Below are 25,208 nucleotides of genomic sequence, written 5' to 3'. Positions count from 1 at the left end.
CTTTTGATAAATAAGCAGGTGTACCATACATTGAAGTGATCACCAACAGATCCCTGGTGCTGTGTGGGCTTTTTATGGATGTTGCTTAATGTTGTGATGCTTCTGTTGCTGAATTCCATAGGTGTTTCTCATCATATAGAAAACTTCGCTGAAATAAGGGACATTAAGACAATCAAGACCACTTTAAAAAAAAACAAAAACACACCAATGATTAATAATCTGTTATAAGCAAGGAAAGAGACGTTGGAAGTTCTAGTTCTTGTTTAGGTTGAATTTTCTGCTTATTTTAGAATTGTTTTCAGAAGACATTACTATCCTTCAAGGATTTTATCTTTTAAACTTCTGGATTGACCACAGAAGTACTATTTATACACAAATATGTATACATAGAAGTCCTATTTTTAGGTACTTTGAGCAACACTTCTTGCCTGAAAGGCTTTTTTGTTTGGTTTTGGTGTGGGTGTTTTAGGATAGATACTGCAGAAATTCAAGGCCTGCTGTATTCAAAGCAGGTATAAATATTGCTGATATTCTTTAACAGGCTCTCAATTGGCTGTCATTTTGAGGACTTTTGTAGGAGAAGTGGTCCCATAACTGAGGGGGGGAGGGAGGAAGGAATAGGAAAAAGGCATTATTTAGAGGAGGCATGATATCTTTTATCAACTAATAAAGTGGTTTCTTTTTGTTTATTAGGTTGTCTGGTCTACTATAAACCAGGAGCTATCTATTAATGCTCATGTGCATATCCTCAGGTCACAGTGGCTGTAGAAACATTGCTATTTCCTACTTGTTGTAGTACTTGTTTTGCTGACTAAAATTAGAGTGGCTTTTTTCATCAGGAGCGGAAGAGTAATAGAGCCTGAGAAATAAGGGAATAATGAGGAAAAAAAAAGCACTGGGGAGTGATACGGTGTTATTTAGAGACTTCATTGTATGTCACAAGAAGTTTGACAATCAAGTCAGGGAGGAACCTGTTTTTCTTGATACACTGCATAAGAATTTATATGCTGAGAATGTACATGCTGTCATGTCACAACCTAGTTCTGTAGTAGTGTTTTGATATGCTGTGTATTCTTGCAGGATTATTTTGACATAGTGAAGAACCCCATGGACCTCTCTACTATCAAGAGGAAGCTAGACACAGGACAGTATCAGGAACCGTGGCAATATGTAGATGACATCTGGCTCATGTTCAATAATGCCTGGTTGTATAACCGCAAAACATCCCGGGTATATAAGTACTGTTCCAAACTGGCAGAGGTGTTTGAGCAAGAAATTGACCCAGTTATGCAGAGCCTTGGTTATTGCTGTGGAAGAAAGGTAAGAAAATATGTATTTTTAGTCTGCTGCTTGCTTCCTTGTATTGAAGGCTGGAAAAACACAGCAGCTGCAGTTGTTAGCAGTTATGGTGTGTCAAAAATTTTGAAAGTTTACCAGGATTTAGCGGTCCTGAGTAATCTGCTTTTGAGGTTTTTATGGATCTTCTAATTCTATCTAGTGCTTAAATCATCTATTTGTATATGAGCCCTTGGGGCGGAAGTTGGTAACTGAAGGCTTATTTTGACTAGGGTGAACCTGTTTGCTATTGCAAATTAAACAGATGTCATTTTGTTACTGCAGAAGAAGTGTTCTCTATTTCACTGCATATTGAGACTGTGTGTTTCCATTGTCTTGTTTTGATAATGCTTTCCATCTTTGGAGAAGGGCTAACTTGAGAATAACAGCCCATTGAACACTTTATGACTAGCACTTCATACACTTGCTGTACTGTCAGATGTGTGCTCAGAGTAAGGTGGAAATGAACGTTGTCTGGGTCACACTTGCTTCCCATGGAGCGCAAGTGACAACATGTACGAGTACTAAGAGGACCCATTCCTCTTTGCAGTTGGAGTTCTCACCACAGACTTTGTGTTGCTATGGGAAACAGCTATGCACAATTCCTCGAGATGCCACTTACTACAGTTACCAGAACAGGTAAGGAAAACTTTACTTGGTGCGGTTTTTTGCATGCTGCAATCCATCTGTTAAAGGCATGCATGTATTTACATACACACCCCACCCTCTTTATATGTGTACACCTATGTGTTTTAAGATAAAAACTTGCTCGAAGTGCCCTTGAGTAGTTTTCCTTGTGTGTTAATGATTTTTTTCTGCAGAAGTTCACTGCAGCCTTTGCTTTTCCTCTTTTGTTTGCAGAAACGTGATGTTTTACTAAATTTTTATCCTGCAGTTAATTATATCTTCTATATACAAGTCTGTTGTCTTTGCTTCCTACTATGCAGCAGTATTTTTCACGCAGAACATTGAGTAAACTATGCAGCGAGTGTGTTAATGCTCATAATACATACTATACTTGGCAAGTCTTTGTTTTTCTCATGATGTTAACACTGAAAAGCAAACTTATTTTTGTGATGCAAATCTTCACTGGAAGAGTTGTGTATTCAGATCTTCAGTAGATTGATACTTGCTTTTTCTCCTGAAGTTTCTTTTGAGTTGTCTTGCAGTAGCTGTCGGCAGCTCTGTAAAGTGCTGTCACTTCTACGGCTCTTTTTGAATAATTTTTTTGACTTGGGGTTTATTAAAGGATTTAAACCCATTTGACTTCTGAAGAAGGGTTCTCACTAGGCATCTCTTTGCCAGTTGGGGAAGCAAGGCAGGAAGAAGCAGAGAAATGCCTGCTTTAACATTCCCATATCCTATGGCCTGTCACCAGAATGCACCTGTTAGGGCAGAGGGCTGATTACCTCCAAGCTATGGCACCTCCATGAGTTTAGTTCCTGCTCTCCATTCTTTCTAACACCTTAAACAGGAAAACCCTGCAGAACAACAAAAACACTTAAGGCTTTTACCTGAAAGCCAAGAAAATTTTGCAAGAATTGTAGTTTTCTTTAAGCACCTGGTTAGGTGGAAGCAACCAACCAAAGAGCTACAGGAGATACCTTAACCTTCTTAGTCTTCATAAAGGTTTATTGCACTGAATGGAGGTTTTTAGGAGTGAAGTAGTAGAAAATAAGGTCATAGTATCCAATAATAACTATTGTAGTTTTAGACTTGCATAGTGTAGAGCTACTCATATCATGTCAGTGTCTTCTGCTTATGTTTGTCTATGAGCAAGCACTAGATGGACCAAAAGACTATTTTTTGAATATCTGACACGCTTTACATGTTTTCAAACATTAGAAGGGAATATTTTTATTGTAACAGGTGCATATATGTCATTTGTAAATTACATTATATACACACATGGCATATATGTCTGTGGTCTGAAATGTACAGTTCCAGAACTGCTGTTCTCTGCATTATCTCAGATGAAAACTGGGAGAGAAGGTTGAGACCTGTCGTCTTAGCTTAACAGCTGCTGTACTGTTGGCTTGTGTGGCTTTATATTAAAAAACTTTGAATTTTATTTCTTTCTATTTTTAGATGTCTTGTGCACTCAGTTAACATACCTTAGTAACAGAGAGGCCACAGTTTTAGAACATTTTTGAGGGCTGGGGTAGAATCTTGAATTAATCACTGTTTTATTCAAGTATAAATAAAATCTTCTCTGTAATGCTTGCTGTATTGATGCCTGGACTATTCTACACACCAACTGGACTATGGCAAAATCATATCTATGTAGACTATTATGTATGTAGTTCATGTTAGGTATGTAGTTAACACACGGTTTGACAGTTCTGTGATGTCCGTAGGATTTTTGAGGACATATTTTTTTGTTCTCGAAGCCTTCTGATGTTTAACTTTCCCTTTCAAGTGGGAGAGAATCCTGTGGCTTTTCAGCATTTACACACTTAAGATGGAAGACTATCTTCCTTCCATTGATCTGCAGACCCTCCTGCCAACAGAACTGCTGTGCTGATGTACAAGTCAGAGTAGCAGTTCTTCCTTCTGCTCTTTCCTCTTTCTCATTTTAATTCTTTGCTGTACTTGGCATGGATTATTAAAATGAAGAGGGTATGGGTATGCTAAAATGGAATACTCTTGTTCAGTTTGCTTTAATCATTTGCTGCTTGTGAACCCATTTGAGAGATTTAATGCTAATCTGTGCTTTGCCTTGGCTTTCTGCTTTGTGTTGTCTTGTCCTGCTTCTGTGTTTTTGGTTTTGTCCTGTAAACCCCTATTTCTTTGTTTTTGTGTGTTATTTTTTTTATTTCTTCTTCATGCTTGTCATTGTCTGCACTTGGCTTTGATTGCGCAAAAAAAACCAAAAACCAAAACCAAACCAAACCAAAAAAACAAACGAACCAAACACAATGTGGGGCCCATAAATCTGCATCATTGAATATCCTTGTCGCCGTTGATGACCTGCTCTCTGCTCCTGTCCCTTCCTTGGCCTGCTGTGATTGGTGGCTTCGTTGCTTGACTTGGGCTGTGTTGTGTGGACGGAGCAGTTCACCCAAATATGGCCTTCTTGCTGACAGGTATCATTTCTGTGAGAAGTGCTTCAACGAAATCCAAGGGGAGAGTGTTTCTCTGGGAGACGACCCATCACAACCTCAGACGTGAGTTATTTGTGTTTGACCTGTGCATTCGTAAGCTGTGTCGTGGCCTATAGTGCTTTCTCAAAGGGAACAAGTTTAGTTTTAGGCAACCCTTCCTGTTTGTAGGCTGGCCAAAGGTAGATGAGATAATTCTTCATAAGAGCCTGGACTTGTGCTGTAGATTTTTTTTCTTTAAAATCTGGACTGACTGAACTGTACTGAAAAATAAGGACTTGGTGCTTAAAACTGCAATTATACCAGTAGAGGGGAAAGAAGAGAATCACTTTTTTTCTGAAAAAAGTATGAAAGTACTCTACTACAGAAAAATAACCCTGCCTGCAGGCAAGTAGGTGACAGGTATAGTTTGAAATAGTCAAATGTACCTTTCTGTTGGCTATGCTATAAAACTTGCATTCAACTTCAGATTGTTTTTTCATCCAAATCGGAAGCAAGCAACCTCCTTTTGCCATACAAATATTTTACTGTTGGAGTGCCAATCTGCTTTTGAGAAATGCTGTGCACTTGTTGAGGAGATCACAGTAAAAGGCTATGCATGCATTTAGTTGCCTTTTCCATGCTGGTGGCAAACTCTTAGGACAGTCTTTCATTCTGCTGTACCCTCCTTGCACCTCCCCCCCAAAAATAATCTTGAAACAGAATTTTGGGAGACTAAGCAACCCCCCTTGAGGGTCAAATATGGGGCAAGCAGTTACTGTTTGAGCTGTTGAAGAAAGGTTTTTAGGGGAGGGCCTTGCAGGAACATTGTGGATAGATGCAAGGGAGGAACTTTAAAGTCTGAAGCTAGGGGGAGAGTTGTGGAAGTTGATTATTGGACAGGCTAAGTTAACTTGTGCTGAAAACAGAAGTTGTCTTCGGCATCACGTTACCAAATCCTGGTTGCGCTGATGAACGTATCTAGAAAAGTAGTGAAAGAATCCATTAGGGCTTGGGAAGATGGAAGAGTACCTATGCCTTTCAGGAAGGGAAATGGAAGAAATAATGTTTGTGCACTGGTCAGTACAATGGGCCATGTCCCTGTGGATGGTATGAATTACTACTCTAGTAGAAGCAAAGACCAAAGTTTAATCAGCGTTGTCCAGTTTTGTTAATATATAATTAATAACTTAATGGGATATAAAGTACATAGGAGAGAAGTATCTAGATACATGTAATCTGTGTATAAATAAATTTCTTTGAGCTGCTGAGAGAATACAGGCTTTCTCATACACCAGTTGGAATGGTTTGCCACAGGCCTTTGAGTCAGAGTAGAAGGTAGCATAGTGTGTTTGATTTTTACATGAGATTTGAAACACAGATGCTGGATACAATTAGGGGTTTTTTTAAACAGTTAAAAGAATCAAAAGCTCTTTGAACAGGAGCAATAGTAAGAAAGTAATTCCAGCTCCTGGTGTTCTGTTTTGTTTTTTCCATAGCTGGTGTAAAATCTTGGTTGGGTGTAGTGAAAATAGAGGCTACAGGCTGTGCATGAGGAGCAGATACACTTTTGAATGTTCTCTCACCTGCTTACAGGCTTTCTCTTAAGAAATCATTCTACTGGGGCATAGAGAGCCTGCTCCGTTCCTCTCTTCCCACAACCTGTAGTTAAAATGAACAAAAGCAAAAAAGACTAGGAATATATATGTCAGGTCTTGTTTAGTTCTATGCACTATATTATAATAAAGTTTGACATAATTGGGAGATAGAACTTCCCTCAATCTGATAAGGAGCTTGAAGTATTCTGCAGGTGGCACTTTTAAAAATAAATACTGAAATAAAAGGATGGGAAGGTTAATACACCTCATGCAAGTTGGATCAAGTGTCTGTCATTGCTTCTCAGAGACACACGTACTGATCTTACATTATACAACACCCTCTTCAGGGTAAATTCTCAGATCTGGGTATTCTTGTATGATTGTTCTGGACTGTTTCGAACCAGATTGATATAAAAGATACATGGGACTGTCAGAAAGATGGAATTTCTAGCCTTGCAAATGCTGTAGGGAAGGTAAAGATAGTGTAGAGTAAGAGCTGGGCTGGGATTTGCAGGGTTTGGAAGCTGAAATTTACCCTCTGAAGTTAATCTAGGAGGAGGGCTAGGGGAATCTGAAATAAGATAACCTACCTTTCTCAGTAATCAAAGATAATTGGAATTTTCTGCCTTCAGAATATCAGAAGTGCGTATCAAATAGTCCTTTCACTATGAAATGCTGGTCAGACTGGTCCAAAACTTGAATGTCAGCAAGTTTTACCATATATCCTGTAGTGAGACTGAGTAAGGGAGCAGTGTGTTCTCCACAAGCTGTTGTCCCATAGAAAAGTATCTTTTCCATAGGCAGAGTCAAGGGTGGCATATATTTTAGTTGCCTGTCACTTTGTGAAATGCAACTCCTTTCCTTGTAGTGGCAGTGAGTGTTCAAAAAAAATCCGCTTGCGAATTTTGTCTTGGTCTGTGGATATGTATGGTATGGCATGAATGTATGTTGTCTTATGTTAAAACTGAGTTTTATTGCCTGTTTCTCCATAGCACGATAAACAAAGAACAGTTTTCAAAAAGGAAAAATGACACACTGGACCCTGAACTGTAAGTAATACTGTCATGCTTCGAATGATCCTAATTCCGTTATTATTATTTTGTAATAGACACGTTATTCGTTCCCCATTAGCTTTATTTTTCAATGTTTTTCATGTAGCACTGTTAGCCGGCAGGGCCTGCTCAGTAGGCAGCTTATCTGGCATTCTGTGCCAAGAAACCAAACCACCACAGTTGTACTTGGGAAATATGTAACGCAGTATGTATGGACCAAAATTATTGCATTTGATTGTTTTGAATGTGGGTTCAACAGAAGGATGGATACAGGTAACTCTGCTTTGAAACCCTCTTGTGGCAAGCACTCAAGTCTCAGAACAGAGTTATTTGGCAGTAGCTTTTTTTTGGTGCTGTTGGCTTTTCTAGTTGTCATATTTTACAGGCAGCTGTAGTAGAAGGAAAAGTTGTTAAATTTGAATCAGCTGGTGGTTCTACACTGCACTGGAAGCAGAACTGTAGATGTTCAGTAAAGTTATGATGATGATGACTCAGCTGCTTTTCTTTATATTCCTGAGGGTCTTTCTGAAGCCACTTTACATGGTCCTACATTATATACCTATGCTGCTACTCGGCAGACTTTATATTCATTCTCAAATGAATGAGCAAAAAGGATACATACTCTTTCTTCCCACACCATTCTTCTGAGGGCATAAGGGTCAGCCAGTTCTTCTGTTTTACAAGGGCTGTGGGAAGGAGAGAATAGTAACTTGATTCATGACTTTTCTTTCCCTTTGTTATAATGAAGATAGACTTGTACTCTAGCATTAGGCTCTAAGTTACAGTATAATACTATATGCTCTACATAAATGACAGCTATTCATTCAAAGTCTCCAGACTGTTATAAATAGACATGCTCAAAAGGAGTCAGATTGTCATGATACGTGAAGCAACCTTAAGTATTTCAGAGAATTATATTCACCAACATCTGTGAAGCAGACCATGTTACTTACCTCAGTTGTCCTTAAATCTCTGCTAGTCTTCTGAAAATGACTTTGATATTGTTTCTGTTTTCTTCCCTCCTCCCTGCAGTATATTGTCAATGTACCCCAGGCTTCAAGCATAGTGGGGCAACAGCCAGCCAGCTATTTGTCCTGGTTCTTTTCTTCTGACACCTTTGAATCCATTTTCCTCTCTTCATTATAGCAACAAGCAGTTTACAGATTTTATCCTTAAAGGGCTCCTCTTTTAAAAAGTAAATGGATCGCAGTAAGGCAAGCAAATGGTAATGTGTCCATGCATAGGCTACCTGACTTGAGCCGACAGATTCTTAATTAGTTCTGGAGGCTCTTCTCAGCACAGATGTGTCCTCTATGGTAAAATAGGCTCAAGAGCCAAAATGCTACAGCTCCTCTAATAAAATATCACAGAATATACAAGCAAGGAATGATACTACTAACCTTGCTTCCCTTTCCCCATTTTTTCTTTCAACAGATTTGTTGAATGTATAGAGTGTGGAAGAAAAATGCACCAGATCTGTGTTCTTCACAATGAAATAATCTGGCCTTCTGGGTGAGGAATTTCTCCTTCTTAAGTAGAAAGCGTATGATAGATTTACTGGAGTTAGCATATAAACTTCCTTATATTGGTTATATTTAAGAGTATCTAATGGAAGAAGTTGCATTTGCACCTGAAAATATTACAGAATCTATAGGGTAACATCAAATTTAGACATATCTTACTGTGTTGTGTGTGAAGTTGTTTCTAATCTTAAATGTTTCTAGCGCGGAGGAGGGCCTTTTATGTTTAAAGATACTAGTACTTCATGAAAAGATGGTTTTAATTCTGGTAACAACTTCATACTGATCTATTTTCTGTACAAATCCCATTGCTTTGTAGTCTTCCAAAAAAATTTGTAACCATTAAAGAATTTAACTTCTGAATTAACTTTTTTTACTTCAGTGATCAGATTAAATCTGAAAAACAACCTAGTCTTCTTTAGATACTCATGGCTCTTGATCAGCATACTGGGTTTTCTTCTGATTGCTTTAAAAGCTTTTTAAAAAGGCTGATAAATTATATGTAGATAAAGCTCTCTAAGAGCTTTAATGTTCCCTTTCTTGACAAGAAAGCTATGAATTTTTCCATTCTGTTGCCCTATGTGTATTGCTACAGAAGATGGTAGACATCCTGTAACTGAAGGAGAATTTGCCTGTCATTTCATGCTGCAGTGTACTTCAGCATTTAGCAGAGAAAAAAAAATAAATCAGCCTTTTGCTTTGTGTTGCAGTATCTACCCTTCATTAGAGACAGCAGTTTGAGACTGTTTGTTCCAAGAATACTTTAAGCCAATATTGTTAGACCTGCCAGTGGAAACTCCGTTTCCTGGGCTTACAGGTGATGACATGAGTGACTGACAGGAGATGCATGCTCTGCAGCTTAGATTCTCCTCTACAGCTCTGAAACAGTTGGGCTGTTTCTGCTGGCACCGTGCTTTGTGCTGTCTTTTTATTTCAAATTTCAGTTAAGATATTCTCCAGACCAGATAAGATCTGGTGAAAGGTTTTGCTTGTAATGGTAAGATGCTAAGGAATTTTATAGTCTCACGTAGTGTGGTTTTTCACTTTCTCCTATTTTTGCTTCAGCTTTGTCTGTGATGGCTGCCTAAAGAAAACAGGACGCACCAGGAAAGAGAATAAATTCTCTGCTAAAAGTAAGATTCTGACGCTTGCACCAACAAATCTTAAATGATTGTTAAGAATGGGAAAGAGATGGCTTTTATGCTTGTTGTAATTTTATTTCAGGTTTTTTGAGTTAGAGGATACTTTTGGTCAGGTCTGAACATAAGTTCTGTGATGTTCAGAATGTTTGCATTCACAGGTGTTGTCATAGGTTAATAGTCTGTTGTAGAGAGTTAATGTCCTGTTTTAGAGCACTGCTAATGCAAGATACACATCCTTTTATCTCAGTTGCAGTATTAATAGCGTTGGGAAGTAGTTTCTGTATGCCTGCAGTCTAACTTAAATTTATGATAACATTTTCAATTCACCATGGCTATTGCTGGTCTTAAAAGCTTTGATGGAGATAAAGGTTGCATCACATGGTGACAAAACTCTATAGACATTTCCTTTTGATCAAGGCAGCTGATTTGAAGGCAGTGTAGGAGGAAATTTGTGCAGTCATTGTCCATCTGTTCTGTAGTCAAAATAAGTCTTTCAGAAGCTTCTTAGGTTGGTGTACTTCTTACAAATAGTGAGTATTTACACTTCTGCTTAAAATAAAAGTAAAAATCCCTGGCCAACCAGTAGCATCAAGATTCAGCAAACCATTCAATGAATGGTTTTAACATCTGAGTCTTTTCTTCCACAATCTCCAAAATCAAAACTCCCTAGATTCACCAAGAATACAGGAAGAATGCAAGGGTTCTCTCACAGTTTTTATCATTTTTTATTTCTAGCAACCTGTATGTATCGCATACATAACATTGTATAGAGATGCTTTACTGAAAGGTGTCTAATTGGAAAAATGAGAAGCTGATTGGCAGATCTGCAACTCTACCAGAAGGAACAGACAGCAGCGAGACAGGCCCTGTTACAGCAGAAATCTTACGCTCCCTTTCAGCTTTAGGTTTTTGTCAGCTAAATGCTTGTACTTCTTTTGTATGAAGACTGTTTGAAAATTAAAAGCTTCTAACTACACTACTTAGATGCAGTTGTATTTAGTTGTTCTTTCCATTATTGAAATACATTCTTTTGGTAAGTGGAGAGGCTAACTTGGCTAGTGTGGCTTGATAGAATATATTTCCAAATGCAGTGTCTGCTCTTGAAGCTATGTCTGAGAGCAGTGTTTTGTAATACAGGTTAAGTAATTAATAGCTTCTATTCAGGAGGAGCCTTAATTGTGATTGACTCTCAAGACAGATAGAAATTGGGTTGAAATACAGATTCTTTCTTCATTTAAGTAATATATAAAGCATAAATGTGCCTGCAGGTAGAGAGCAGCTCACCCTATCTAGAAGTATTATGTGTTTAAAGATAAAGCTCTAATTTATGATAATACACCGCATGCATTGAGTCATTTTTCAGTTAATATCTGAATAGAGAAATCACACTTGAACAGTTCAATTTTGTATATATTTAGAGCTGTATTTTTCTCCTGCAGGGTTACCAGCTACAAGACTTGGTACCTTCTTGGAGAATAGAGTCAATGATTTCCTAAGACGACAGAATCACCCTGAGGCAGGAGAGGTTACAGTTAGGGTGGTACACGCATCTGACAAAACTGTTGAAGTAAAGCCAGGAATGAAAGCAAGGTATGTTCTTTCCAGTGGAGGAGGTGGAAGCTATTTGAATTTACTTATGTGCTACTATTTTGAAAAAAATAGACAGTTATATGCAAAACCTCACCACTGATCAGTTCTTGGCATCATGTTGCAGCAGCATATTAATTAGCTGTGGTAAGTGTCATCTTTTTCGTAGTAAAAAGTAAATACCTTGTATTTTGGGTAGTCTGTAAGCATATTTTTTAAATTGCGCTAAAATTACGCTTCCAGTAGCCCTTGTCATTGTTGCCTTTACCTACTGACATGTATTCTCTAATATGTGAATATTTGGTGTTCCTCTTTATCCACTGTAATTCGCAGGTTTGTAGACAACGGAGAGATGGCTGAGTCTTTCCCTTATCGAACAAAAGCGCTTTTTGCCTTTGAGGAAATTGATGGTGTAGACTTGTGCTTCTTTGGGATGCATGTACAGGAGTATGGCTCAGACTGTCCTCCACCCAATCAAAGGTGAGGAGCTGCATGAAAGTTTTTATTGTACTTTATTTTGGTACTGTCTCAGGTGAACTTTCTGAAGGTCCTATACAGACCTTCAGTGTTGCATATGTGAAGACAGTGGTGTTAGCTTCTAGAAACAAAAGTGCTTCTATAGGGAATATGTCAGTTAGAGTTGCTTCTTACTGGGGATGCTGGCTGGCAGACAGCGTTGCCTTAAGGATCGGTTGTCAGCATTCTCAAGGAAGGCATTGGATAATTTTAGAGACATGAGGCTAGGATATCAAGAGAAAGCTGTGAGTTTCCAGAGGTAAGTTAGTATCAGGTTTTGAAGATTGCTGTTGTATTGGATGATTCAAGTGTCTAAAATAACATTAATAAACTTTTAGAACTACTTTTAAATCTGTGCTTCTCTTCATGCCTTGTTTGGTTTTTTTTTTTAGGCGAGTGTATATATCTTACCTTGACAGTGTTCATTTCTTTCGCCCTAAATGCTTGAGGACTGCTGTCTATCATGAAATACTAATTGGATATCTAGAATATGTCAAGAAACTAGGGTAAGTATTCTTTGTTTTCTTCTGTGCAGCATTTGTGCTAGGTAGTTCTTACTGTAAATGAAATTACCACATCCTATTGTGCAGAATATCATGCCTAAATATCAGCTGGTAAAGAATAACTTGGCAACAACTGTGTATGGTTGAAAAGGAGAAAAAGACGAAAAAGGATTGCAGGCTTCTCAGGAGAGGCTTATGGTTCGGGTATTTTTAGGTTTTCAAACTTACATAAAACTTACTTGAGCCTAAGTAGAAAAAGTGAGCCTTTTTAGCTGGACCATAAAATCTTGCTGGCCTTGTTGATAGCGCAGTCCTTGTGTAATGCCACTGCTTTAATCAGGTCATTACTTTGGGCTTGTGAGTAAGTTCTTACCCAAGTTTCTAAGGAGAAAGGTACGTGTATTCTGTCTGTACTGATTAACTCTGTAATAGCTGCATAAGGCCACTAAGAAATCCCTTCTAGAACGAGTAGTTAAAATTGTGAGAAACTCAAAAGTTAGAGAAAGAAGAGAGTATACTTGGGATAGCACAAAAGACAACACAGTACAGCTGGAGAAATGAGAAAGGTGGAAGTTAAAAGACCATGATTACTGAAGTGGAAAAGGCAGTGAAGTAAACAATCTGTTGTCAGAGGTATCTGGTGTAGCTTGACAGTTATTCATAAAGAAATTATTAGGTACTATATTTAGAGTAGTTGCATGAGAAAAATTAGGGGAGTCAGAATGGAGGTGGGTGGTACTATCTTCAGTACCTCAGTGAGATGGCATGTTCCTTAATACTTCAAAGGCATATGTTAAGGCTTCTTTCTCCTTTTTTTTATTGTGCGTTTTCTAACCTGTGAGTCTGTATAATTCCTGCATAGAACTTAGGCCTTAGTTTTACTTAATGCCATTTCCTGTGCTAATGGGTAACATCAGGTTCTTGTTTTGGGAAAATAATATTGGTCATGCAGCATCATCTCTCCCTTCTCAGGCAGAAGGAATAACTGGCTGCAGTTCCTAGGGTTTGGGTAGGGTTCTGCAGAGCTGTTTCTCAACACGGCGAGGAGGGTTATTTAGCTTGAGATCTGATTATTCCTCCTACTGGAGTTCTTTTCAAAAACTAACAGAGAAGAACTGAGGATGAAGAAGTGATCTTTATGGTATTATATTCTCTGCAGCTGCTACTGTTTGGGTGTCATCTGTCTTCATAGTATTTAGATTATACACCCAAAAGCATAGGTTGACGGTGACTATTTAATCACAGAGAGAATTGTGAAACCTTTTAAAACTGATCCTCAAAGTTAAAAACCAGAGGATTTACAGTAGAAGAGTGAATTGTGTGTTTAAGTCTGTTTTTAAAACATTGCTAGATAGCAAATGACTGCATTGTCTCAAGAAAAAAGAAAGCTGGCTTTTACTAGTGAAATACCTAGCCTTCATCTTTCTCTTAGTTAATTGGGAGGTGGCAAGTGCAGGTCTGTATCAGGCTTTGATTTTTATCTAGACTGGAAAACGTGCACACTTCATATACACTATTCCACATATAGTGCTGAGTTTTAAAAAAAATAGTAAAAAGATGGTAATGCTATCGCATGAATGAAGCCAAATGAACACTAGAATTAAAATCCTGGAGAGCTGTAATTATTGTCCATGTGGTAACACCAGCCAATTTTGTGGTGGCTCCATCTCGTGGCAGAGAGGAGGTCAGGCTCTAGGGTTAATCGTCAGAGCCCGAATGTACCTTTTTGGGTGGTTTTTTTTGTGTCTTAACGATGCTAGGTATACTACTGGACATATCTGGGCATGCCCACCGAGTGAAGGAGATGACTACATCTTCCACTGCCATCCTCCTGACCAAAAGATACCCAAACCCAAGCGACTGCAAGAGTGGTACAAAAAGATGCTGGACAAGTCTGTGTCGGAGCGCATTGTCCATGATTACAAGGTTTGTTAAGTATGTGTTTGGGGGTTGGGGGTGTTGACCAGTCTTGTCTTGCTTTCTTCCTTGCCTTACACATTGTGCTTGCTTCTTGGAGTTTACTGTATTAGTGTTAAGCTAACCGAGCACTAAAGTTCAGACTTAAAATATACTCTCTTCAAAGCATGTAGCTTCTGAAATCATTCCAGCAAGAGGTTTGAAATTATTCCTTAGAAGAAACTACATTCTTGAGGAATACTGTGAGGGAGAGCAAATCACATTTCATTAATACAAAGAAAATGTATGGAATCTTTAATCTTCAAGTGATAAATAAAATTGCAGGACTAGGCTGCTGATGCACTTAGAAGTATGTAAAATTTTTGGAATTATTAGGACTTTACCAAATGTCGACAGTATAGTGATTATATTGTCCCATTTGGTAAGTATGCAGATTGAAGTCTAGCACATGGTAATGATGTACTTCTTCAGAGTGGGAATATTTGAAGTGATGTGACTGTCTGTAACTGATGCAGTGTTAAACTTGCACTTTATAAAATGTGCTCTCATGAAATGAATTGAAATATTAAGCTCTCCTTTGATCTGCTGGTGCCTTTTTTCATCACTTACTGAAAAGGCTGCCTTTATTTATGTGACTTGTAATAGTGGTAACCAAATGTTTTGCTCCTTTTTCAGGATATATTTAAGCAGGCGACAGAAGATCGTCTAACAAGTGCAAAAGAGCTACCTTACTTCGAAGGGGATTTCTGGCCGAACGTTCTAGAGGAGAGCATTAAAGAACTAGAGCAAGAGGAAGAAGAACGAAAGAGAGAAGAGAACACTAGTAATGAAAGCACGGATGTAAGAATGCTTCCACTCTTTCATGATGTAATGTAAAAGTTGTGACTACATATAGCTAATTAAAAAAATGGGGGATCTAGGCACTTTGCTTAACGGGCGTTTTCACCTTTTTCTAGTTTCACTCTCATAGTTTTTCGATTTTACATTTTATAATTGACATCTGTTAAAATACCACTAAGCTATGTTCATCTGAGCAGTGGCTGTTCTTAAGGTTATAAAGCTAACTAATTACCAGAGTTAATTAGATTGAAATAGCTGCTAGTTGAATACCTTGCTGCTAAAATCCAGTTGTTACCAATGTTCATGCTGCAACCTCAGCCTATGACTTGGAAGTTTTGAAGCTTTTTCCTTAAGCTTTAGCTTTTGAATAGTGGCTCTTTTCTAACTTAGGTGTTATAGCAGCAATCTTAGCAGAATGTTCTGAGAAAGTAACAGAGCACTATGATTTAGTAGTTTATGTAGGTTTTCTTAGTGGAAATCTTTAAGGCATAATTTGAAGCACAAATTACTGCTGAACTGTTGTTGCACTACTTAAACTAGAGAAATTTCTTGCCTGGTATTTTGTGCAATTTTTTTTGAGACGGTGCAACAGCTCTGCTTTCACATTCCCCAAAGAACAACAACAAAAAAAAAGGCATGCTTCTTAATTCAACAATAAATTTGAAAATGAACAGATGTGGAATTTATGCATCTGCCTATCCTTGGATCTTCTGGGCTTTTATGCAAGAGGTGGTGAACCTAGGATAAGGTTGGTAGTTTTGATCACGTGGTAGTACTTGCTAGTTAACTCTGTTCAAATGCTGCTGCTTTGTCACTGTATTACATAACAGATTTTTGTTGGTGTTTAGAATTAATTTTTTTCCTAAAAGACCTTTAGATCAAAAAGGTTAGGTTTAACATTAATACTGGAATTTGTCGTTCTCCTGTGCTGCAATTTGCGATACCTCCTTTCAAGGACCTTGAATAAACGAAGTGCAAGAGTAACCTGGGAATTGGGCAACTTAACTAACTTCTTGCTTAGGAAGATATTTTTTAAACATTTATTTTCCACTTGGCCTATCTGCAAGTTCCCATCTCTAATGTACTAGAAACCAGTCATGAGGAATCACCTAGCTCTGTCTCTGAGGTTCAACACTTCACAGAAGTTGGGCCCCAAAATCCTGTGGTGGGGGAAGCTTCCAGCATATTACTGTTTAACCTTTATTATTAAAAATACTTTTAACTCTTTATTGTCCCCATGCTTCACTTCTTGAAACTGGGGCAATAATAAACTGTACTCTCAAAAGAAGTGATAGTCATGTTCACTGGAAGCTTCATCCTGACAAAGTTATTTTAAGCTTAGGGAGAATGCTTATTTAGGTAAGAATGGCTTTGATCCTTGATCATCATACGCTGTAGTGTTTTGAGGGCCCTCTGAGATGCACAGAGGAATAAATCATTCATTGCTAATTGATTTGGATTGAAATTAAGCTGACCCTTCTGTTCAACTGTTGCAGGATATGACAGGAGGAAGGTGCATACTAGAAATTGCACTGCTGATGCCTTTTGAACTCAGAAAAACAGCTTCATAGAAAAATCAGTTTAATGCAGTCTAAAAAATAAAAACAAATGTGTCACAGAGCTGTAACAAACTAAATCAAGGTGGATTAAGTCTTTCTTACCTCTGGTTAGTGCAATATCAGTTCTACTTTTCAGTTATTTTTAGTTTTGAATTGCATTGAGAAGCGATCTTTTGTGATTATCCAAGAGGTTCTTCAGTGTTCGACTGTAGCAGACAAACAGGCTTACGTAAATAATGTTTCCCTTGCGTCTCCTGAGCGTTTATGCTTTTAATATTTTTAGAACTATGTATTGCTGATATTGATATCTTCTGGAGTGATTCTAATGGAATTAATTTCATGTTTCAGGGGGCTCTGGTAAGTGTCTTCATAGTGAATTATTGTGAAGCGTGTTTTGTCCTGCAGTTGTAGAAGATGTGAAAGTAATGAAATTCTGATGTGGTATGTCTTAGATACCTGACATAAAATGCCTTTAAAATTAATAGGTGAGCAAGGGAGACAGCAAAAATGCCAAAAAGAAGAACAATAAGAAGACAAGTAAGAACAAGAGCAGCTTGAGTCGTGGCAATAAGAAAAAGCCTGGCATGCCCAATGTGTCCAATGACCTCTCCCAAAAGCTGTATGCCACTATGGAGAAGCACAAGGAGGTAAGAGTGGATAGAATGAAAAATATGTATTTTACTTGAGAGGCATATGAAGCTTTGATACGTCGGGGTCGTACCCTGTAAATTAAACAGGTTTGGCTAGAGAATTAAGCAGCATCCCAGACAAGTGCAAGTAAGTCTGGGTGCTCTTTGCTGCAGGGGCAGTGGGGATAAGTACAACTGTGCTCATACACAACTTCTGAACAGTCTAGGCTGTCGCAACAGCTTTACTGTTACTGTTCAGTCTGGTGTTTGTTACCTAATGCTGCCAAAGAAGGTGAACCTGCAGGGCACCCAGACATTTGAAATTTCCCAGTCCTTAAAAGCACACCACCTTGGTGGAACACCATTCAAGTGTTAGTTGATCCTCAAACTGTATGTTCTGTGTAGTGAAGTTTGGCAACTAAAACATCTTGATAAGTGCTGGCTTATTAAGTCTTTCTACTTTTCAGGTCTTCTTTGTCATCCGTCTCATTGCTGGCCCTGCAGCCAACTCCCTGCCCCCCATCGTTGAGCCTGACCCGCTCATTCCATGTGACCTGATGGATGGACGTGATGCTTTCCTAACACTTGCTAGAGACAAGCACCTGGAGTTCTCCTCACTACGAAGGGCTCAGTGGTCAACCATGTGCATGTTGGTGGAACTGCATACCCAGAGCCAAGACCGCTTTGTTTACACCTGCAATGAGTGCAAGCATCACGTGGAGACCAGATGGCACTGCACTGTTTGTGAGGTATGCTTGGTGAAGTTTTCCCTGCTTGTGTCCCCAAAACTTTGTGCTCAGTGTGCTCTTTACCTTAACTGATTTCTTAGTATTAACTGATGGAGAAAGACCTGTACAGCTTATTCTCTGGCAGTTCAGAAAGGAAGCAGAGGAAGTGTTTTCCTTAACAAGGGATTCTACTAATTTGCTGCTTGGTGTGAGTTTTGTCTTCTGCTTTCAAGCTGTGGAGAGCTGAATTAGAATTATATTTTCTGTAGTTCATTTAAGGTGCTGCTGCTTAAGCAGTTGGGAACTGTAGCAAGTGCTTGAGCTGTAATGGTAGGATCAGCTGATTTTTTGGTTTGTTTTTTTTTTTTTTTTTCCTGAAGAGCAATGCATCCTTTCTTCTTTCAGAGTCAGAAGTGTTGTGCTGCAATATTTCTGTAAATAGGGCTCTCCATTGGTTTACTGAATAGAGGTTTTGCTATGGTAGAAGGCAGATTCCTGTGTGTGGGTGACTCTTCCACTGCCACGTTGTCTCTCTGTAGAATCCTGCAGTTGCCTTCAGAAGTGTTTGCAATAGCAGTGTGTGTGAAGATTGAGTCCAGTGGTCTGGGTCAATGCTGTGCCCTCCAGAAGCTGGACTAATCTTGAGTCTGACTTGTAATGTAATTTTTTAGCCTGCTGGAAGTAATTGATTGTCTCAGATTCAGTTCTGAAAAGCTGTGTTTAAAATTTGATGCTCCCATTTCTTCATATATACCAGAAAATAAATTCTAGATTTCCAATGGATTAATGAATCCTGAGGACTTGGATCTTTTTCCTAAAGATCAATTATTGAGCCCAAATTAGTGTGCTGCTGCTTTCACAGAATGTAAATGCTGTTCTAATCTTCTGTCGGCACACTCTGCAGTTTAATTCACCTAAAAAGTAAAAATGCAGCTTTTGTTCGACTGCCTTCTTTGAAAATTGGTACCCCTCCTGCCACTCTTGCTCCCTTCTTTTGAAGCAGCAGCAGATGGGCAGCTGTTTGTTCTTTGCCTTTTATTTTTTGCCTCCTTTGCTATTGGGAACGAAAGGGATTTTTCTGGCCCAGCTGAATAACGTGTGATTTATTAGCTCAGAGCAAACTTGTTTTTCAAGCTATATATATTTGTGTAGATTTCAGACACGCTTACACCTACATGCTTTCCCTGTCTAGAAATTGGACTTATTCCTCCTCTAGTACCTCAACATGGCATGAAAGATTGACTTTTTTCCTGGAGCAACAATTTGCCTGGAACAGACTGGGAGTAATTTGTTGAGGTGGCATGACGTTATTTATTTGTTTTATGGAGTTTCAGGAACACTGATAACTTTTTCTTTGTTGTCCTTCCAGGATTATGACCTGTGCATCACCTGCTATAACACTAAAAACCATGACCACAAGATGGAAAAATTAGGCCTTGGTCTAGACGATGAGAGCAACAACCAGCAGACTGCAACCACTCAGAGCCCCGGTGATTCCCGCCGCCTGAGCATTCAGCGCTGTATCCAGTCTCTGGTCCATGCCTGCCAGTGTCGTAATGCCAACTGCTCACTGCCATCCTGTCAGAAGATGAAACGGGTTGTCCAACACACCAAAGGCTGCAAACGCAAAACCAACGGAGGGTGCCCCATCTGCAAGCAACTCATTGCGCTCTGCTGCTACCATGCAAAGCACTGCCAGGAGAACAAGTGCCCCGTGCCCTTCTGCCTCAACATTAAACACAAGCTCCGTCAACAACAGCTTCAGCACCGCCTGCAACAGGCGCAGATGCTCCGAAGGAGGATGGCAAGTATGCAGCGGACTGGTGTGGTGGGCCAGCAGCAAGGATTGCCCTCGCCCACACCAGCCACTCCAACAACTCCAACAGGCCAGCAGCCCCCAACACCACAAACCCCGCAACCCCAGCCTCCACCCCAGCCTGCCTCGCAGCCTCAACCTGCACCTCCCAACAGTATGCCACCCTACACCATGCCGAGAACTCAGCCCCCCAGCGCTGTGTCCCAAGGCAAGGCAGGTGGCCAGGTGACTCCTCCAACACCACCCCAGCCACCTCAACCACCGGTTCAGGGTCCTCCTCCAGCAGCAGTGGAAATGGCCATGCAGATCCAGCGGGCAGCAGAGACCCAGCGTCAGATGGCACAGGTTCAGATCTTCCAAAGGCCGATTCAGCACCAGATGCCCCAGATGCCACCTATGGGAATGAACCCTCCACAAATCGGCAGAGGTCCTGGTGGTCATATAGATCAAGGAATGGGGCCAGCAGGAATCCAGCAGCAGCCACCGTGGGTGCAGGGGGGCTTACCCCAAGCTCAGCTGCAGCCGGGAATGCAGAGGCCATCCATGATGTCAGTAGCCCAGCCAGGTCAGCCGATGAATATGGCACCTCAGCCAGGGATGGGTCAGGTACCTGGTGCTGCTCAGCCCAAGCAACCACCTCTGCCCCAGGCAGCCTTACAAAACCTGCTGCGGACTCTCAGGTCTCCCAGCTCACCCATGCAGCAGCAACAGGTGCTTAACATCCTTCACTCCAATCCTCAGCTGCTGGCCGCTTTCATCAAGCAGCGGGCTGCCAAGTACGCGGGGTCCCAGAACCCCCAGGGCATGACGGGTCAGCCTGGCATCCCTCAGGGTCAGCCAGGTCTCCAGCCACAGCAGGCCATGCAAGGGCAGCAGGGAGGGGTGCATCCCAGCCCAGCCATGCAGAACATGAACCCCATGCAAGCAGGAGTGCAGAGGCCCAGCATGCCACAGCAGCAGCCGCAGCAGCAGCCGCAGCAGGCCATGGCTGGGATGAATCCTCAGACGCAGCAGATGAATATGAATCACTCGGGGATGGCTCCCCAGTTCCGAGACCTCCTGATGAGGCGACACCAGATGATTGAACAGCAGCGCCACCAGCAGCAGCAGCAGCAGCAGGGAGCAGGACCAGCACTGGGGGCGGGGATGGCCAACCACAACCAGTTTCAGCAGCCCCAGGGCGTCGGGTATCCCCAGCAGCAGCAGCAGCGAATGCAGCATCACATGCAGCAGATGCAGCAAGGAAACATGGGACAAATAAGCCAGCTTCCACAGGCGATGAGTGCAGAGACAGGAGCCAGTTTGCAGCAGGCTTTCCAGCAGAGGCTACTTCAGCAGCAGATGGGGTCCCCAGCTCAGCCCAACCCTATGAGCCCCCAGCAGCACATGCTCCCCAATCAGGCCCAGTCCCCGCACCTACAGGGCCAGCAGCTCCCTTCATCGCTCACCAATCAAGTGCGATCTCCGCAGCCTGTACCCTCACCGCGGCCCCAGTCCCAGCCCCCCCATTCCAGCCCGTCCCCTCGGATGCAACCTCAGCCTTCTCCGCACCACGTCTCCCCGCAGACCAGCTCCCCACATCCAGGACTGGTAGCCGCCCAGGCTAACCCCATGGATCAAGGGCACTTTGCCAGCCCGGACCAGAGTGCAATGCTTTCCCAGCTTGCTAGCAATCCTGGCATGGCAGGCCTCCATGGTACAAGCGCCACGGAACTGGGGCTCAGCTCTGAGAACTCAGACTTGAATTCAAACCTTTCACAGAGTACACTAGACATACACTAGACACGTTGTAGCATTTTGGGAGCAAAAAAAAAATAAAAAAAAAAAGAAAAGAAAAAAACTTATTTTCTCAAGACTTTTTGTACTGAAGACAAATTTTTTTGAATCTTTCTTAGCTAAAACAACATTTTTCCCTGGAACACATCTGAACTCTGCAGCAGTAGTTTGTGGTTTTAAAAACAAACCAACAATGAACCTGAGGGACAGTAGAGTACAAAGAATATATTTTTGTTATGGCTGGAATCACAACCAGTCCTTTTTCTTGGTTTTTTTTTCTTGTGTGCTTGGGGAGGTGGGAGGAAAAGGGTGGTCTTTTGGCTGTTCACCAAAGGATGCCCTACTCATGCCTCCAATAGGTTTATTTTTTTTTTTTAAATTAATGAAAATATGTAATATTGATAGTTATTATTTACTGAGGCAGATGGTAAACATTTTCCCTATTCTGGTTTTTCTTCATGTCACTGCAAAAAAAAAAAAACCAACAAAAAAAACAAACAAACAAACAAAAAAACCACAGGAGAACCTTTTCCTAAAACCGGAGGACAAAAGGGGTTAATGTTGCTTTAAAAATACATTACATATATAAATATATATATATAAAAATAAATACCGATCTTTTCCTCTTTGGTGGAAATATGTCAATTCTTTGAAAAATGTAAAAATATTAAATAACTCGGTCCCCTCCTGAAGTCTACTTTTGTCCTCCAAGAATTTTCTATACAAGAGTCTGAGCTTAAAAAAACTTCAAGTATTAAAATAATTTGTACATGTAGAGAGAAGACAACATTTTTGCAAATACACAGGGGCAGCTGCCAAATGGTTGTAGTATATATATTGTGGTTTCTGTTTTCTTGAAAGAATTTTTTTTGTTATTTTTACATCTAACAAATGAAAAAACATAAAAAAGAGGGTAAGAAACAATTCCAACGGGATGATTTTAACCTGAGAAAAAGTCCCTGGGGTTTCCTCTTTATGCTTGCTTTCTCTCTCCCATGCCCCTTTCCCACCCTCTTCCACTTTCTGTAAAACTTGAAAATAGAAAGCAAAAAACCCTCAAATGTTGTAAATCATGCAATTAAAGTTGATTACTTATAAATATGAACTTTCGATCACTGTATAGACTGTTAAAAATTGATTTCTTATTACCTATTGTTAAATAAACTGTGTGAGACAGACAGCCTGTTTTTTAATGTTTCCCTTCTCTCCCACATACGTTGCTTGTTCTTAAAATGGTGGGAGTGGCAGAATACACGCTACTTCAAATGTTTGCTAGTTAGATGGAGAGCTATTTAATGTATATGACTGTTTTAAAACGCAAATCTCTAATAAGGGATGTGGAGTAATAATTACTCTTCTACATGGACACTTTTGGTACAGCTCTGCATTCGCGTTTGTTCCCGGCATGTATCTTACCAAAGAAATGAGGTCTGACCTCAACAGTTGTGCCAGTCAGCTGTACCCCACTCTGCTGATGCACTCTGGGAGCAGCTGATCTTCAAAGGACCTATTTTGCATTTTGAAATGAGAACTATTGTTTGGATATGTGATATTAAAAGATCCTATTTCACTTGGAATATATTGTACAGCTTTTGGCACGGAAGCGTGAGCACAAGGTAAGCTTGTGCAGATGTCCCCTAGACACTGCGCAGAGGGGGTGTGTGGGTGCCCCATCACCCTGTGTTGAATCTGGTGATCTGCCAGACGAAGGGGATGTGTGGTCAGTTACTGTATAGTATATATTTATTTGGGGGATTTCCTGAACAGGAATGCTTCAGCTGTGGAGCACGTGTGTAGTAAACCCAGTTGTGTGCTGCCTGTAGCTGCGTGCACATGGAGTTAATCCCATCGTGTAAGAATGTGTTGCGTGTTTTGTGCTGGCTTGGTACCACATGTGCGGCCAGTCCATTGAGGGCTTCCCAAGTTACAGCCTTATTCTGTGCATGTATATACGGTGCTGGCTGCCTAGGGAATAACTGGCACCAGGGCATTACACACCTGAAAGACCCAGATGTGACCAGAGCACAACATCTGCATAACACCAGCTAAGTTCTGTCAGCATATCCACAAATCCCAGACAGCCAAGGTGAGCAAGCTGCCCTCGGGAAACCAGTGGTGGAAGGTGGAGGGGGAACCTGAATGGATGGGTGCCTCAGCCAAGTGCCCAACAGAAGTAACGGTGCACTGCAGTGTGAACGGATGTTAGAGGTTGTTAGGAAATGGGACAGCGAAACGCTTGGTATTTGGGTATAAACACAGGCAGGACAAAATGAATCTTGTATTAAAAAAAAAAAAGGGGGGGGGGGGGTGGGGGTGGTAGCAAGCCTTTAAGCCTCCCAGGAACTTTACACCATCTTGCTGAAGGAAAGCAGCCCTGTCCCTTGGTATTCTCCCTTGAGTAATCCTCATACTGATCGCCCCTGCATGGCGCAGGCCAGCTCTGCACCAAGCCTGCAACTGCCTTGTCTGCTTTAGGAGAGACTGCTGTAGACCTGCTCTGAAGGAGAGCAGAAAACAAAAAAACATGTGTTGAATGCCAGGGCAGCAGCCTAGGATGGCTTAATTTGTGTTCTTCATGCCAATCATGGCAAGCTTTCCTCTTCCTTACCCCGCCCCTTAAGCAAAGCGTAGTTCTGCTCTCAGCCAAGGGGGTATTCTTAGGATGGAGTATAAATGAAGTTCATTCTGACCACCTGGCTGGTGAAGTGTAAAGTTTGCCCACCTATCAGACTTGGGCTTCTTGTGTATCCCAGCTTAGAAAACAGTTTTCATTGCTGTGTCTGTTAGCACACAACATGTGTTTTGAATTTGTTTCAAGATTGCATGGGAGCATCTGACCCATGCTGAAGTGGGGAAGCCTTGAGACCTTCCAGAGTAGCTTTGATTCAGAGGGCTCTTCCAACTTTGAACGCCAATATAGCAACTTGCTTAATGATGCCATGAAACGTTTTGTGTGACAGCACAGCTGCTCTGTCCCTCTTCGCAGATGCTGTCTTGGAGCCAAGTTCAAACATTTTATTGAGGTGGAGCAGATGATAAATGGTCTTGAATCTGCATGGGGTTTCTTTCCCCTGCATCTCTCAGCCTCTGCTTTTCCTAATTCATCTGGAGAACCAGAACCCACCAGCTGGGGAAATACTAAGGCTGACTGGGGCAGTCCTAGGACTTCAGCACAAAATTAGGATGTCATCTGTAGTGCTACCATGTGTTCTTGCCAATCAGAGTAGGTTGTTTCACTTCCCACTGATTTGTTAGACTCCTGGACCAGCAAAAAGAATTCACAGCTGAAATTTTCATAATCCAATCAGATGTATCGTCTGGTTACAGTGACACTAATGCTTATAGTCAAATAATACACAGTTCAGTGATGTGGACTTTTCTGTCTACCCCTACCACTGCCCCCTTGAGTCCTAGGGTCAGTGACTGAAGTTGTAGGCGGGGAGAGCTTACAGTGAGTCTGTCACAGGGAAGAGTATTTATTTATGGTTTCTCCCTCAGTCTTGGGGTCAGCTGTGAAAAATGGAACACCTTGCTGTTTCCTGGTTCATTGTTCCATGTTATGTACAAATTTACAGTTTATGGAATTCTGTACGTATGTTGCGTACTTGTT

The 25,208-nt window shown here is 40.8% G+C and overlaps 1 protein-coding gene across 2 annotated transcripts in view; it reads left to right on the top strand.

The window, feature by feature from the left end:
- Positions 1-22,778, top strand: part of EP300 (E1A binding protein p300) — a 63,578-nt gene extending 40,800 nt beyond the window's left edge. For both annotated transcript variants that reach the window (XM_056339994.1, XM_056339993.1), the window contains 14 exons: positions 1,081-1,320; positions 1,886-1,974; positions 4,422-4,502; positions 7,006-7,062; positions 8,500-8,577; positions 9,651-9,718; positions 11,167-11,317; positions 11,648-11,794; positions 12,223-12,336; positions 14,094-14,259; positions 14,926-15,090; positions 17,135-17,296; positions 17,746-18,027; positions 19,376-22,778. In XM_056339994.1, coding sequence (XP_056195969.1) covers positions 1,081-1,320; positions 1,886-1,974; positions 4,422-4,502; positions 7,006-7,062; positions 8,500-8,577; positions 9,651-9,718; positions 11,167-11,317; positions 11,648-11,794; positions 12,223-12,336; positions 14,094-14,259; positions 14,926-15,090; positions 17,135-17,296; positions 17,746-18,027; positions 19,376-21,604 — 4,029 coding nt within the window. In that variant the 3' untranslated portion in view covers positions 21,605-22,778. The remainder of the gene's footprint in view (positions 1-1,080; positions 1,321-1,885; positions 1,975-4,421; positions 4,503-7,005; positions 7,063-8,499; positions 8,578-9,650; positions 9,719-11,166; positions 11,318-11,647; positions 11,795-12,222; positions 12,337-14,093; positions 14,260-14,925; positions 15,091-17,134; positions 17,297-17,745; positions 18,028-19,375) is intronic.
- Positions 22,779-25,208: the final 2,430 nt, after the last annotated feature.

Source organism: Falco biarmicus, chromosome 5 (genome assembly GCF_023638135.1).
Source record: "Falco biarmicus isolate bFalBia1 chromosome 5, bFalBia1.pri, whole genome shotgun sequence".
NCBI lineage: Eukaryota > Metazoa > Chordata > Aves > Falconiformes > Falconidae > Falco > Falco biarmicus.
This window is presented reverse-complemented; position numbering and strand designations above follow the sequence as displayed.